Source organism: Ostrea edulis, chromosome 4 (assembly GCF_947568905.1).
Source record: "Ostrea edulis chromosome 4, xbOstEdul1.1, whole genome shotgun sequence".
Lineage (NCBI taxonomy): Eukaryota > Metazoa > Mollusca > Bivalvia > Ostreida > Ostreidae > Ostrea > Ostrea edulis.
The window spans coordinates 61,972,078-61,989,125 of record NC_079167.1 but is presented as its reverse complement, the minus strand read 5'-3'; the positions used below and the strand labels follow the sequence as shown (position 1 = coordinate 61,989,125).

The 17,048-nt window shown below is 34.6% G+C and overlaps 1 protein-coding gene across 1 annotated transcript in view; it reads right to left on the bottom strand.

Moving 5' to 3' along the window:
- The window catches only part of LOC125671402 (uncharacterized), a 139,343-nt gene that overhangs the window by 48,609 nt on the left and 73,686 nt on the right, over nucleotides 1-17,048 (bottom strand). Inside the window, exons 104-122 of the mRNA XM_056163272.1 lie at nucleotides 16,706-16,840; nucleotides 15,525-15,701; nucleotides 14,267-14,389; nucleotides 13,867-14,049; nucleotides 12,319-12,462; nucleotides 12,016-12,204; nucleotides 11,730-11,861; nucleotides 11,396-11,581; nucleotides 11,146-11,274; nucleotides 10,749-10,934; nucleotides 9,449-9,580; nucleotides 9,047-9,232; nucleotides 8,122-8,265; nucleotides 7,755-7,940; nucleotides 3,928-4,044; nucleotides 3,382-3,564; nucleotides 3,057-3,185; nucleotides 2,366-2,554; nucleotides 1,510-1,638 (exon numbers count right to left, since the gene is read on the bottom strand). Of these exons, the coding sequence (XP_056019247.1) occupies nucleotides 1,510-1,638; nucleotides 2,366-2,554; nucleotides 3,057-3,185; nucleotides 3,382-3,564; nucleotides 3,928-4,044; nucleotides 7,755-7,940; nucleotides 8,122-8,265; nucleotides 9,047-9,232; nucleotides 9,449-9,580; nucleotides 10,749-10,934; nucleotides 11,146-11,274; nucleotides 11,396-11,581; nucleotides 11,730-11,861; nucleotides 12,016-12,204; nucleotides 12,319-12,462; nucleotides 13,867-14,049; nucleotides 14,267-14,389; nucleotides 15,525-15,701; nucleotides 16,706-16,840 (2,979 nt within the window). The remainder of the gene's footprint in view (nucleotides 1-1,509; nucleotides 1,639-2,365; nucleotides 2,555-3,056; nucleotides 3,186-3,381; nucleotides 3,565-3,927; nucleotides 4,045-7,754; nucleotides 7,941-8,121; nucleotides 8,266-9,046; nucleotides 9,233-9,448; nucleotides 9,581-10,748; nucleotides 10,935-11,145; nucleotides 11,275-11,395; nucleotides 11,582-11,729; nucleotides 11,862-12,015; nucleotides 12,205-12,318; nucleotides 12,463-13,866; nucleotides 14,050-14,266; nucleotides 14,390-15,524; nucleotides 15,702-16,705; nucleotides 16,841-17,048) is intronic.

The following is a 17,048-nucleotide window of genomic DNA, read 5'->3' as shown; positions in this document are numbered from 1 at the left end:
CATTTGCCGCCCGACCCCCCCATTTGGTCATTTCTGGAACAGCCCTTAGCTCTTATCTTTATTTTTAAGGACATATGTAACTTTTCTAACATTTTCTCTAAAATAATTTTTTCATCTCCTCGATATGAAGAGTTCTTGTATGTTTTCTGAAATAGGTTGAAATTTTATATTGTTGTAATATCACCAGACCTTGTATATTGCTCTGGGTAGCTCAGTGGTAAATCACCAAATCTCGGGTTTGATACCTTCATTTAAGAGCTGACTTTACATTTTTACTTGCAACAACCAGGAACTATCACAATACGCTAACTATTGAATTAGACATGGTAATATACCTAAAGATTTTTTGTAGAAATGAGATAGAATGCAAATGAATTGTACTAAGTGAAATGTAACGAAAAATTATTTATCATTGAGAAAAGCCGTGTATGTCCTTAAAACAAAAATGTTCAACATACAATTGTAGTGTTTATCAAACAATAGGATCAACACCTCACATGCTTTACTATAGACACATGTGATACACACGAGATGCTGTGTAAATGGCAGATGTTTTGTACTGGTGCTTGTAGACAAACTGCTTTTAATTTGTGATCAGTGTGCCTTGACTTTAGTACCTGCAGGAACCCCCACCAATCATACAAGTTTACCAGAAATACAATGTTTGTTTCCGGTGTCAATGAAGAGTTTATCCAAGCTGTGATAATGTGACTGAAGTTTGATATCATTTTAATTATTTCTAATACCCACGCTGTCCATTGCGGTAAATTTCATAAAGATTAACAAGTGCAATTCATAAATAAACACCGATTATTTATCAATGACTTTGATTCGAGGTATTTGCCTGTATTGACTCTGCTAGATCTGATAAAGAGTGATCAGCAAAGTGTTATTAATCCCCAAACAGACTAGGAAATATGCACACTGACAGCCGGAGGTAATCCATGCGAGAACTATCCTTATCAGACGAAGAAATGTCCACACTGACAGTCGGAGGTAATCCGTGCGAGAACTATCCCTATCAGACGAAGAAATGTGCACACTGACAGCCGGAGGTAATCCGTGCGAGAACTATCCCTATCAGACGAAGAAATGTGCACACTGACAGCCGGAGGTAATCCGTGCGAGAACTATCCCTATCAGACGAAGAAATGTGCACAATGACAGCCGGAGGTAATCCGTGCGAGAACTATCCCTATCAGACGAAGAAATGTGCACAATGACAGCCGGAGGCAATCCTCGAGAGAATGGCTCATTTCACACTTTTTTAAAACTATGTAATACTGAATTACAGAATCTTGAGACATTGTAAAAAACATGTTTATATTACATAGGTTTGATTAGAAATGGTTTTGTCTTTTAAAATTCCAACGTAATATGATGTCCAACATAATAAAAGTGGAACATAAAACGAGGTTCCACTGTATATCCATCATTGTACAAAATTAAAACAGCTAGCATACAAACATCATTTTGTCTGACAATGAACCAAAATAAGACATGAGTTACTATGTAGGTCTGTAATCCGGATGAATCCGACTTCAGGTCCCTAATTAAGCTGACTAATCCAGTGGATGGGTCAACTCTAAAGTAATCTTCAGCTGGATACACTCCAATGGCCTCATATGTCAGATTGCCCTACAAAGAAAGATCAAAAGATTACCAGGGAATGATACCACTTCATCTTATGCAGGTTTTACCAATAACAAACTTCAAAATGAGACATCAAATTTAAAGATAAAGCTGTTGAAGTACTGACAAATTGAATTTTATACTCCTGATCCATGTCAAAATAGAATTGTTAATAGGGAAAAGGAGGTTTTTTCCTTGCAGAGACAGAAGATTTCATTTTACACAGCAATGATCAAATATCAGTAGATTATTCACATCAACACAAAGACCTTAACTGGTGTATTATCTTCAATCATAAAATCACTGACCACTTTGGGTCCTGTTTGTTCAGACTTTTGAACAGTATCTATCTACCTTGAGGTCTGTTTGTTCAGACTTTTGAGCGGTATCTATCTACCTTGAGGTCGGTTTGTTCAGACTTTTGAACGGTATCTATCTACCTTGAGGTCGGTTTGTTCAGACTTTTGAGCGGTATCTATCTACCTCGAGGTCGGTTTGTTCAGACTTTTGAATGGTATCTATCTACCTTGAGGTCTGTTTGTTCAGATTTTTGAACAGTATCTATCTACCTTGAGGTCGGTTTGTTCAGACTTTTGAACGGTATCTATCTACCTTGAGGTCTGTTCAGACTTTTGAACGGTATCTATCTACCTTGAGGTCGGTTTGTTCAGACTTTTGAGCGGTATCTATCTACCTTGAGGTCTGTTTGTTCAGACTTTTGAACGGTATCTACCTTGAGGTCAGTGTCCTCTCCTCTCAGTTGTTTTACAGTTGAATTGATAGCTGCTGATTCCTGCATGGCGTGCGTATAAGGGAGATTATCAAGATAGCGGGGGGCAGCATCAAAGTCAATATTGACAGTCACTGTTGCAGTGCCTGTTTTTTCATTTACAGGGCGCTGATCTCTGGCAAACACAAATAACTGCAACGAAACATGTTGTGACATTATTAGATATTCTCATGATTTACTTCAAAACTCTTAAAGAGTGACTTAGGGGTTTTACTATAAAAATTATATGACTGATAAGATTTGGATAGACATGAAAATACGTTTCTTAAAATCATTAATAAATGTTTCCATTTTTTCTTCTTCTTTCTCTCACAAGTAAGGCTTCCGGATTATAAAATGAGTCTTATTCCCGTGGGGATCCGGGTTAGAATAGGTCCTCAGTACCCCTTGCTTGTTGTAAGAGGCAACTAAATGGGCTGGTCATTCGGATGAGACTGCAAAAACCGAGGCCCCATGTCACAGCAGGTGTGGCATGATAAAGATCCCTCGCTGCTCAAAGGCTGTACGCACTGAGCATAGGCCTAAATTTTGCAGCCCTTCACCGGCAATGGTAACTTCTCCATATGAGAGAAATATTCTGGAGATGGACATTAAACAACATACAATCAATCAATAAAATGAGTCTAGAAAGTACCTGGTACTGTTGTCTTGGTGGACTAGTCAGTAACTCTCTGAGATAGATAACACCATCATCAGGGTCAATTCCAAAGTACGTCAGCACTTCAGCCTGGGGATTACCCGTCATGGTATATCGGAGAATGTCCTGAAAATTCACACAGAAATTCCAGATGAAATATATTAATTACTAGTAAATGCTTTCCCGAAAACGAGAGACAGGTATTTCTTAACATTATAAATATCTTTAATTTCATGTTCTCTATTACTTGAAATGGAATTTCACAACTTGGGCATATGAATTTCTTGTTTTCTCTTGACATGCTGATTAGTGTTAGTTATACCCCATCATCATCCATAGCTGTGGTGTTGAAAACCACTGATCCATAGTTAGCATTCTGATCCAGCAGCTTACTGTAAGGAGTTTGCAGGAACCGAGGGGCATTCAGATTACGGATAACAAAGATAGTCACATCAGCAGTAGACTTGTACTGAGGCTCGCCACTGTCATAGGTGGAAATTTTGAACTATGAAAACCAAAAGCAAGAAATTACTTTCAACAAATCTTCCTCGTGTTCTGCTTAAATAAAAATGATAGGCGATCGGCCTGTATGTATTCATTGTATTCTATCTTGTCTTGCTGAAGAAGGATTAAATGAGATTGTATGAACATACATGTAGAAGATATATGCTGCTTTAAAAAAAAAAATAAAGACTTGTGCAGGAAGAAAAAACTACTAAAAATAATACAAAGAAATTAAATGTTCTATATATAAACAGCAATAAAAACCACAAATGTTTTCAATAACCATATCTATTGTCAATTGTATACAATGTCATGTTGTATGACTTAATGAAGGTTGTCAAAGACTAAGATTAAGCTTGCTTACTTGAAATGTTGTTTCTAAGGAAGTGTTCAGAGCCTTAGCAACAGTAATATTACCAGTTGCTTCATTAATAGCAAAGTATCTCGTTACAGGTGGTTCCATCATGTATCTAATGGAAGACTGAAAAATCAAAAAGTGCAGGTTATAAGTTAATCAATACAATGTGTTCATCAACAAAGATGGTTACCATAAATTGACTGACAGGATGAAGCGGAATTGTATTTCAAAACATAGCAGAATTCTACATGGCTGCATGAAATTCTGGTTATAACCAGTTTTATCATAACCAGTCATGCTAAACTCTGGCACATCTTTTTTGTCTTTAAATAATTCGGTACTTTTTCTTACAGCGAATTACAAAAGACCGGTTGAGTTTTCAATTGCTTGCTGGGTTGATCAATATACTGTACAATTTGGTCAGCAAAGTATCACATTTGGTCTGAATTTAGGTCACAGAGTTATTCAGTTATGACAAAGAATTTACAACTTTTTTCTCTCAGTGTGAGTGACAATAACCCCATCTAGTTTTACTGATTATTTCAGTAAAAGAATTTTTCTCATTGTATAGGTCAATAATTTCTTTGTTTGTTTCTTCAGAAATTTCCTTTCCATTTCTAAAATATCTCCACATCTTATTTTTTTCATGGTTATAAGCTGAATAGGTGTTGTAAAATTCCCAAAGAAAGACACTGCTAGGTAGATGTGCACTAACCAACCCTGAAAACTATAAATAGAATAACTAAACAATAGAAGACTGAACCTGAATGGTTTAGCTAAAATAACATGAATTCTATTGGTCAGAAACCGTGAGTAACAATAGAAGAGTATTCTGGAAGTTTTCTTTGTGTGATATGAATCATGGACTGACCTCAAATATAGATTGACAAACAGATGAATGGTACATGTGGACACTTTGTGAGATGTCTAATGAAAATTTCTAAAGTGAAATTGGTGAGAGTTTAGTAAAGTTCAATTTAATAAATAATTAAAAAAATTATGAGAGAGAGAGAGAGAGAGAGAGAGAGAGAGAGAGAGAGAGAGAATGCACCCTTTTCTTTACTAAAGTAATCAAAAGTATTTTTGAAAGAGAAATATAATCAAATTTGATTTTATTCCAGATTTATTGATTTAGAAAGACTAGAAATAATGTTTCAAATATGAAAGAGAAAGAGAGTGCAACTTTTTTTTTTACTTAAACATGTTAAAGTAATCAAATGTAAATTTGAGAGAAATATAATCAAATTTGATTTTAATTGATATTCACTTTTTAAAAAAAAATTTAGGGAAATAGCTGCAAAAGACACTGAAATCAACTCAGATTTACCTGTAAAAGCAATCTACGCTTGAGTAACTTTGTGACCTAAATTCAGACCAAATGTGATTCTTGGCTGACCAAATTGTAAAGTCTATTGATCAATCCAGCAGGCAATAGAAAACTCAACCGGTGTTTTGTAATTCGCTGTAAGTTTTAAAAAATTTAAAAGTGGTATATTGATAAATGCTGTTCTTGTTGAAGGGATGCTTCTGTACATATAGAAATTATAGAGTAAACAAATAAAAGAAAATGCAGTCTTTGCTAGAAGGAACATTTCTGAAAGCAGGGGGAGCAAATCATCAAACTTCTAGTAATGAATTGAATAATAAATTATACATGTAACTGATTATAAGGCTGGGGTAAACGAAGTGGCTAACCAAAGACTTCTGAAAAATATATGGGGGATGAGAATACATGTGCACCAGTCAGTAATAATAAAATTGGTCAGACAAGATGTCTAAAGCTAGCACCAGGAAATGTACTTCAACCCTATTAAAGACTTAGTGGCATGTATAAAAATATATTTCTATCAAAATACGGTTCAATCATTTTCATAAAAGAAATAGTTTACAGCATATAATTCATTCAAACAGATAATTTACAACATGTAATTCATTCAAACATGAAATTCATTACAATTTTTGGATTATTTCAGAATCTACAAAAACAAAATTTGTATGAAGAGTCTGTTAAGATTTCTATATTCCAAAGCAATCATGCACACAACCTTCATGCAGCTTTCATTTCTTTTAAAAGAAGCATAATTTCATGCATTCCCATCTCCACTGACTGACCATCCATTAACCAATATCCAGAAATCTAATTCTCACCATCTGACCCATGAACTTAACAAATACCCCATAATGCTTTTATTTCTAAAGTCTGACATACAGGGAGTTGAACACAGCATATATCCTGAAGCAACTGGAGAAAAGCTTGAAGCCAGTAATGCTCCACGACATGACTGCCACGGTGTCAATGTAAACTACTCAATACATATTTTGATGGTGTATAATAATTGAGTATAATATGCGTATCTGGTCCTGAAATGATACTTTACTTACTGTCCCAACCTGCTCATGTAATACAGTAAATATTCATTAGTGTTATAAGTAGATACATTTATCAATATGCCAATTGTACAGTAAAACACAGGTTAAAAGCTAACACATGTATAATGAATTTAAGCTTGTAGTGAAGTGAATTTTATTCCTTGCAGTTTTAAAACACATTATGGTCATACTGGATATAATAATTTACATTTGATAACAAAAGAAATTGTTTGTCCCCCGCATGTTTTACCGTACAATACAATATGCAAGTTCCGAGTTACCCAAAAGTTATTTCCCTTTGTCGATCTCTTTCGCATTTTATGATGTATGGTGGGTACACAATGTATACATTATATCGTAGACTGGCATTGTACATAACGATTACGTACGATAAATGTAATAAAAGCATAACTTTTGTTTATATCAATCACTGGTATGCATATTCTGGCCATATCAAGCATAATTTGTTTGAATAAGATCATCAAATTGGCTATTGAATCATTATTCGTTTCCCTGAGTGACGCTTTTATCCAAAAAAGATGGCAATTAACAATATTTGTTTGAGCCATTTTGTTATCCAATACTCATAAACTCACTAAAGTTGCCTTTTCCCTGAGATAGGATGGTCTCAGAAACTCTGGATATCATCTTTTAAGAAATAATACAATGATAGTAATTAGCAAATGTACCCACTGTTATAATATTTTACGTCATAATTTACGGAAGAGTTCGACAAAGGGAAATAACTCTTGGGGAACTCGGAACTTCCCTATTACAGCACAACCAGATTACATTGCAGTCACTGAAATCTTCCTCATATACTGGACTCCTTTAAAAATATTCATTGGGCAATAAAGTTTACTCTAGTTCAGCCAACAATGGATATAGCATGCATTCAAGACTTAGACAGTTGATGCTCAATATCAATATGCTGTAGATATTTGTGAAAATCTATGGTCAATTTATTCTTATCTTAGAAAATCATTCCTGTGTTCTGCCCAAAGCTAATCTTCATATTTCTAATGAAATTCAATTCAATAATGCAATGAATAAAAAAAACCCAAAAAAAACAACCAAAAATGTTGCAATAAATTTCATGAAATTGGTATATTCTGTGTATTTATGACTGATTTGCATCTTGAAAATGCCCATTAATATAGATGTTTTGGATTTTGTTTTCCCTTTATATATCATCACTGACTATTAAAACATGGTTAACATTTATTATCCTGCCTGCAAATGGTGTAACAATAATCATAAGTAAAACACTCATTTGACATTGACTCAAGATAAAAGAGGAAATGACTTAAACGGAAATGAAGGAAGTTTATTTGTAACAACACTTCTAAAGAAGCCAGTGGATTAAAAATAAGTTGAGGAGTTCATGCACAGTATTAGATTTCCATTTTTACTAGTGAATAAATTCTTTCTTCCTGTTTGCTAGTTTCTAAATAGGCACTCACCAATGGATTAGAATCAATTGCCCTCACAACTATAACTTGCTGTCCCACAACATAATTTTCATTAATTGTTGTGATGAAGGGAGGATTGGAAAATACTGGTGCATCTTTGTCTTGACTGATGTTGATTGTTACAGTAGTATTGGCACACTTGTGGGGCACACCGTCGTCACAAGCCTGAACTGTCAGCTACAATGGAAGAAATGCCTTGTAGAGGAAAAACAATTTTATATCTCAAAGATGATATATTAACAGTGATGTAACATTTTCATCAAATGGACTAACTGCTTTCTTAGGAAAAAATGAAATTTTAAAAAAAGAGAAAGAAATTTCAACACGCATTTGTACATAATCTGTTAAATGTACTTACAATAAATCTGGTATATGGAGTATTCAAAAGTGGTGTCTTCAGATAAATATTGCCATTGTCTGTGTCTATGTAGAAGTTGTCTGACTGTCCACTGCTGAGACCTCTCTCATCAATTTCATTCACTATGTCATAGCTGATTTTGTCCTGCAAGAAAAAAATAATGAAAATATTTGAAACTCCAAACTTATTAGCATTGAAACTAAATGCCTTTATTTGGTCAAAGGAAAGTGGTTCATCCCATATCCTATGCCATATTATTACACCATTCTTGAATTTGGATTGCTCTGGTAAGTATCATCTGATCTTTGGGATCATTCGTACTAAGTATAAAGTGTGGGTATTGAACATTGAGAGAGTTATTAAGGTTTAAAGCTGAAGTAACTGATTTCAGATATTGTCACCAGATCAAAAACAAAAGTCAAGTAATGGCTTTAACTCTCACTGGCCTTTAGACAGCTGGGGAAACTGAAAATAAAACAATAAAATGTCTTTCTTTATTGTCTTATTTGGTGGTGAAGGTAGCTAGCATTGCAGAATAATGCAGATTATGTAAATTTTTTCTGTAACGATTCCTATCTTCACCACTCAATAAAACAACAAAAAGACATTTTATTGCTTATAGATATATTTTTAAGTATCTTTTTAAAAAACTAGATTTAAGTACCAAAATATCATGTCATTGACCATTTTGTTACTTTAAACGGAACAGCCAACGCACCATTTGACCTTGATGACACCCCATATTTGGTATTGATTACACACACAGGTGGTTATAAAAAAAACCTGAATCAAACTAGTTTGCAGCAAGCATGCATTCATTGTCAATGATGAAAGCAACATCAGTATGAAAATTAAATATAAGAGTAAAGATTCAGTGAATGTAAATATTTGACTATATACCTGTATATATAAACATAAAGCATACCTCCTGATCTGCATCTGTGGCAGTGACTTGTACAACGGATGTGAATGGTGGATGGTCCTCTCGAATGGTAGTGGTGTAGGCAGGCAAATCCCACGAGGGTGTACTGGGATTCCTGGTGACAATAATGGTGACTGTGGCAGAAGCCCTCTTGTTGGGACGGAAAGAATCATATGCCACCACTGTCAGCTGAAAATAGTGGAAAAATTCTTACATCATTTTCTTTGTAAAATTATGTTCATGAAAAACATTAATATACATAAAGTACTGATTGCAATATAAAACAAGTAAAAATATTCTTAAAGAATATTTTAATGTGTTTAATTTTGGCAAAGTTTATCTATTATAATTTTACAGAGTGAAAATAAGTTACTCCCTTCTGTCGTGAGAGCTAAAGATACTTACTTTGTACTCCGAGTCTGATCGGACAGCGTCAAACTGCAGGTCTTTAGCCACAGAAACAACACCATTAGTGGGATGAACAGAAAACAGACTAGGAGCTGGGTACACACCTGTCACTTCATAGGTAATGACTCCCTATAAACAAAAACACATGAAGCAAAAAGTATTAAAGAGCATAGACTGTGTAGCAAAGCCACCTGCTGTAGCAACAGATCATTCTCTTACTGAACATAAGCTATCTAATTATAATAAGCTTGATTATAATAAGCCGTACCAGCTCATCTGATTACAATAAGTTGTACCATCTCATCTGATTATAATAAGCTGTACCATCTCATCTGATTATAATAAGCTGTACCAGCTCATCTCATTAAAATAAGCTGTACCATCTCATCTGATTATAATAAGCTGTACCAGCTCATCTGATTATAATAAGCTGTACCAGCTCATCTCATTATAATAAGCTGTACCAGCTCATCTGATTATAATAAGTTTTACCAGTTCATCTCATTATAATAAGCTATAACAGCTCATCCGCTTACAAAGCATAAGCTGTAACAGCTAGCTCACCCGTTTACTTAGCATAAGCTGTAACAGCTCATTTGCTTACAGAGCAGAAACTGCATATCATCAGCTCATCTGATTAAAATAAGCTGTGCCCGATCATCTGATTATGATAAGCTGTACCAGCACATCTGATTATAATAAGCTGTACCAGCTCATTATCTGATTATAATAAGCTATAACAGCTTATCTGATTATAAGAAGCTATAACAGCTCATCCGCTTACAAAGTATAAGCTGTAACAGCTAGCTCATCCGTTTACCTAGCATAAGCTGTAACGGCTCATCTGATTACAGAGCATAAGCTGCTTATCATCAGCTTATTTATGAAATTGTCTTTATATACGTCATATTTGCTACAATTCATGTGCATATGCTTTATAAAAGATCTCAATGAGGTTCATCTATGGATTAAAAAATAAGAAAGCAATGCTATTTGCATGAAGCCTGAATATTTAGGCTAAGATGAGATCATTGAATCCAATAAGTCAACTTTTAAAATGCCAATTGTTCACCCCTCAGACAGTGCAGTTACAGAGACATTGTCCATTCCTACATCATAACCGCTTTGCAATCTGGTCAAAGGGCTAATCTTTCCCCTTAAATGCAGTATTTATTTTCTTTATCGGCGCATGGAATAATCTCAGCTTGACTTTACTAAAGCATACTGAAATTGTCTAAACTTCCTAGAGTTTTTAAATTCAAACTCAATTATCTCGTATAGATTATGAAATACTTGCCACTTTATCGGCGTCACTTGCAGCCACTGTTGCTACTGATGTTCCAATCGCAGTGTTTTCCGACACGGTGATGGTCTGATTCCCGAGAGAAAACTGTGGAACTGATCGATCACGGAACACCGAAATTACCACTAACACTGCAGTGCTCTTAGCTGGGTTGCTATTGTCATTTGCAAAAACTGTGACCTGCAAAGTGATGACAATACACTGTAAAGATGATGTTAAAGACCAAACAAATGCAGAAGTATCTCATTTAAACTTCCAAAACTTTTCATGTAAAATCTCTTTGCAAAGTAAAATACACATGGTACTGTAACTTTGCAGTCTAGTTTATACTGAATTCAGGGATAGATACGCAGATTTGAAATTCTTGTGATTTCAGGACTTGCAGACTCACCGTGTATGTTGTCTGTGTGTCTGCGGTTAAGTCCCTACCAACTGTGATTATTCCTGTGTTGGGACTTAGTTGGAAGTACTGAGAAAATGGAAGAGGAGTGGAACCACCATACCCGTATGTTATTCTGTCCTGTGTGCAGAGAAATTTCAAAAATGTAATATCTAAAGCAGATTATTGTAATTGAAAGAACCATTAGATTTCTGAACTACACTCAATCATCAGTTTTATAATACAGATTGTTAGGCTTTACCCCGGTGTCTCTGTCCGTGGCATTTAGACGCAGAACCACGACATTCAGGGCAGTGTTTTCACTAATGTTGGCAGAGTACGTGAATTTATCAAACACTGGTGAATTTTCATTACGTCTGATTGTAATAGTCACATTGGTTGTGGCCCTATCATTGGGATATGCTACATCATAGGCTTGCACTTGCAGCTGTCAATAAAAAGAATTTAAAGTGAAAGCTTAATTTTACATTTCATTTTCACCAAAGTCTTAATCTTTAACCAACAAAGATGCTTGGATTGATAAAAGTGAAGTCATGCTAATGCAGGTAATTAGAGAGCATTCGTTGGAAACTTACGGTGTATGAGAAGACATTTTTCTCAGATCGGAGATCACTCTGCACATATATTGACCCATTGGTAGGTGATAAATAGAATAAATATGGTGCTGATCCAAATCCTGTCGTCTCATATCTTATGAAACTTGTGAACTGCAATGTATACATCAATTTCTTTTCTTAATTACAGCAGAATATTTAAATAGCAAACTAAAAGCAACTAAAAAATCTTTAAAATGCAAAATTTTGTGTAATCTGTACTACCAACAACAATGAAATTATAATGGTATCATTCTCATGTACATACCTGCATGTCATTGTCTTGGGCAGAAACTTGTATCAAAGATGTCGTAACAGCTGTATTTTCAGAGATGTCTCTTGCGTAAGTGCCTGTGAAGAATGGGGATTGACGATTTCTGTTCACAATGACTTTAACATTAGCCTCTGCCTTTTTCTCATAAGCAGAATATTCCTGGTCCCGAACTCGTACTTTCATCTGTCAATGGATTCAGAAAAGATTTGTCTATGCTGAATATGAAAGATCCTAATTTTTTCTTATCTTACTGATAATGTATTGTGAAGTATTTTCTTTTTACCAAGAGCAACTTACTTTATATTCACTAGGTTTTGTTGTGTCATCCATCAATGATTTAGCTACGTAAAAATAACCACTGCTGGGATCAATTGTGAAATACATCAGAGCCCTGATAGAGTCTGTTGAGCCATCACTCAGCAAGTCATACCGCAGAGAATTCTAAATCAGACACAAAAAAAAACCATGCTCAGTCTTGTTAAATATCAATTTCACATTCCTGAAAAAAATGTAGAGAACATAATCATTTACAAGGGTCATCAAAAAATTTATGGACAATATAATTTTTTTTTCTAACATCAGATTACCATCAACTTTGTAAGGAACAGTCCCCAAACTACATCAATTAAAGAATATGGCAGCCGTATATTTTTTATAAATGGTTTAATTTTGTTACAAATATGACTGTTAAAACATTTCAGAAATGAACATATACAGCATGCTCAATAAAAAAAAATTTCAGTAGTGTAAATCTCTGGACTACATTCTGGCGAAGCTGTTCTCAGAGTGTGAAAAGAAAATGCCACAATTATTTTCTGTATTATTATTTATAACTTCAATTAATTATGAACAAAATCAGAATTTGTGACAAGAAATTGTCTAGATGATGTTTTTCAAAGAACACTTCTCTCTAAAAATGGCTCACATAATGACATCAAAATGACGTCACAAAGCAGCATGCACCGTTTTAATATTTCATCGATGTGGCACTTAGGGGAAAAACAAATCTGAATCGTAAATGAATCTAGACAAAGCGGTTTTGAAACAAAATATTTTTGTCAGCTGCTGGTTTGTGAGTATAGAATATGTGATTTTCAAAAGAATCTACATGGAGTTAGATATTACTGAGAATTGAACATATCAAACATGCTCCATGCTGAACGTATTTGGCACTTGATTTTAAATTTTCCTGTATAGTAGTCACAATTTTAATATAAAACTCCATCCAAGTCATAGGATGTAACAAGATACTGCAGTGGCCAAATTCAACATAGAAAGGAAGAGATATTTGCAAGGTGGGTGTAGTGACACAGACTGTCAAATACAAAACGGATTGCATGTTTTTGGAAAAGATGTGAAACACTGTTTTCTAATGATGTTAATTTAAAGCAGATTGTGTGTGTTTGGCAGTATCATTTGGGGTCGTATCCAACAGGGAAGGGTCGTATCCAACAGGGAACAAGGAACAGCAAAATTAATGCTGCATCAATTGCTACAAAATTTCAGGGATTGAACGAATACAGTTGGAACTAGATTAAGGCTGTTACTTTTGACCCCCCTACATGCTTAATGTGTATAGTTTGTCTACAAATATTTCTTAATGGGCCCAGTACATCTGGTATCATTTATGAGAATTTTCTTTATTCTGTGATATAACAAACTTGAAAATATTTGGCTTTTGAATTCTTTTCTGCTGTCGAGGTCTATTACAAGAGAATGTACAGCACTAGCAAAACTTTTATCTTGTTTGAAATTAACAATGCAAGTGTCTTGAAAATCAAGTCTTGTTCAAATTTCGTAATCTACTGCATGAAAGCCTATCTGAGTATAAAGATGAAAACCAACGCTGTCTGCATCCACTGCTGTGATGTTAAAGATATTGGATCCTGGTGCCTTATCCTCCCATATAGTGGTGCTGTACTCGGTCAGATCAAACTGTGGGATGGATGGGTTTTTGGTTACATCTATGGTTAATGTGGCAGTAGCTGTCTTCCCTGGTGAGCCGCTATCATATGCTGTGACAACAAGCTGAAAGCGAAAGTAATATAGCACATTGAAAATTAAAACATCACATGAATAATAAGAGGAAGGAGGTTTGGACCTCAAAGAAAATCAATAATTAATCACTTTGGATAATCAATTACTTTGGAAAGAAAAATGTGTGGCTAGATTCTATTTGAATTGCCCATGCATTGCCAACTTAATGAAGTAAAACAATAAAAGAAATCCAACAATAACTACTTACTTCATACTGTGATTTGATGTCAGTTTTTAAGTCATTGACGGTGATGACTTCTCCACTCGCGTTACCAACCGCAAAGAAGAAGGGAGCATTCAACGATCCCACCACACCATAAACAATCTGACCCTGAAAGGAATCAAGTGTCAAAATGATTAAATATCTCATTGGTGCAACCATTTTTTTGAGTTAAATACCAGCCCCGAATGTTAATTTTCATTGTTTTCGTTGCAGAAGAAAGCACAACATGTACGTGCCTGTATATTCTATACTTTATATAAACACGCACTGTTTATCAGTAATGATAATGCTTGAAGAAGACATGATCGCTCTTAAAGTTTACCCGGGAATTCCATTTGCCGACTACCCATACAAGTTCAAAGTCTCAATCTGTGCAGTTTTTTTTCTTCAGACCTTTAATTTTCATAAATCTTCCAAAAACATTATCCAAAATGCTGGCTTATGTTTATTTTTCTTCTTCAAATTTTGCATCAGCAACATCTCAGTGCACTGGCAGAGGACCTGGGCGGTGACAGTTTATGATGCTTGATCAGATGAATGGCATGACATATTCATTAATTCAATTTTTTTTTTTACATGAAACTGATGAGATTAATGAAAATAATGTTACAGATTTATATAATAAGATGAATAGAACTATTGACAACAAATATTAAAAATAGGAAATATATGTTACAGCTTTTAATATCAAGATGACACAGGTGGCAACCACATATCCCTTGATTTGAATATATCATCATGAATTGATTAATTTCTATATCCATATTTCACTTAACAATCACTTGTCTGACATTAGTTTGACTTGCAGTGCATTGAAGGGAAATAGCATGGCTACATCTATATCCATATTTAAAAAATCAGATGTGACTTTTATCATTGTAGTTCAAGCATTGGACAGAGGTCTGTCTCTTAAACCATGATATTACTATTCAAAAGCTTTCATTGATATTTAAAATAATCTGAGAGACTAGCTGAAGCTAGATAATGGATAAAGAAATATTGTAAAACAGAGCTTTATGATTTTGGGTGAATTAAGGATCTCACTATGAAAAAGAGAAAACATTGCAAAAACCTCATGGAGAGGCCGAGGCAAAAGTGAACATGTATATTGAAGACAAGATGAATTTTGTTTACTGGTGATATTTTATCAAAGTGTTGGAAACTATTTTTTTTTTTCAAGAGAAAGTTACTCTACCAAATTTACTTCTACATGAAATCTAATGAATAAATCCGGCTTACTAACCTTTCGATCAGGATCAATGGCACCAACAGTGAAAAATCTGGAATTGAGTTGTTGGCTTTCAACAACAGTAACTCTGTATGGTTCACTCTGAAACTGTGGGGGCTGGTCTCTAATGACTTGAATTGTGACAACAGCAACGCCCTCTTTCCCACTTGGATCTCTGGCTATTACATCAAACTGCAAAATAATTCATAATGGTAAATATATACATAGTTTCTTTTTCCTTTTCTAAATTAAAACAAGCAAATTCAAAGAATTTTGGTCATTTTTTGTGGGGCATTCTGTTAATAGCTTCATATCGGTATCAAAGAAAGGCATTGTCACAGGGCTTTGTGAAAATTGGGAAACAAAATTTTTACTACTTGCCTTTCACACAGTTCAATGTGTGCTAATTTAAGATCAATTATATATCATTAGTGATATTTTAGCTTGATTGGGAAAATATATCGGTACTAAATTTAGTATTTCAGAAATATGCCCATAATCATACTTGGCACATTTTTTTTTAAAAATTTCAATTGATCTAAGTGATGATGATTCATGATATAGAATCTGTACTGCACAATAGTACCTAACCTGAACATGACTAAACCAATGATAATATTACAAACTTGCAGGAGGTAAGATATAGAAAAATATGAAATCCCTATACCAAATACATTAGAATTTTACTCACCATGATAAAAAGCAAATTATGATACAAACACGTGGCATGATTCCAAATATTCAAAATATGTTTCTACTGACTGAATTTAAGTGGAAAATCTACCAATCTGAAATCAACAGCATTCTGCAGTAAATTATCTGAATTTTCTGACAGCGTTCCATAGTGACAACTCCACTTGTTACCTGTAGGGCTTACAGTAAAACAAGATTTTTTTTTTAGAGTATGTCAAGTTCCACAAATTCTATGAGTAACATGAAGCAATTACCAGCCAAAGTATCGATCCCACTTGTTGTTCCTGAACTTGCACGATCAATGTTGGCACTCTACCGCAGTGAGCTACCGTAGCTCACTTGTGAGGCAATATAAGTTCCCTACATATTTTCTGCTACAACTGCAATTGTTTCACTGAACAAAATCCTGTTCACAGGTAAACACCAGTCAACACACATAGAAACAGGGCTGAAAACATTACCTCCTCAGCAGAGGCAATTCACATTCAAATTTCTATATTTACCTGGAACGAGTCTGTCGTCGTAGACGTGAGCCGAGTCTTCAGAGTTATCACTCCCGTGTCTGCATTCAGATAGAAGAACTGCAAATCATCAGTCCCGGTATTTCCTGTTGTGCTAAAGAAATAGCTGATTTGATCCTGCATAAAATAAGGAAAAAATTTAACTTGTGTCAAGTAATGAGATAAGACTTAGTTTCTGGCTTTGATCTTACACTTTAAATGTCATCAATTGTTCGAATGCTTACATAAGAAGGGCTATGAAAGTTTATATATCATTTTATACTATCAATATTGATACACACACATACGCACACACGAGTACAAACACAATGTAAAACCTATCTAA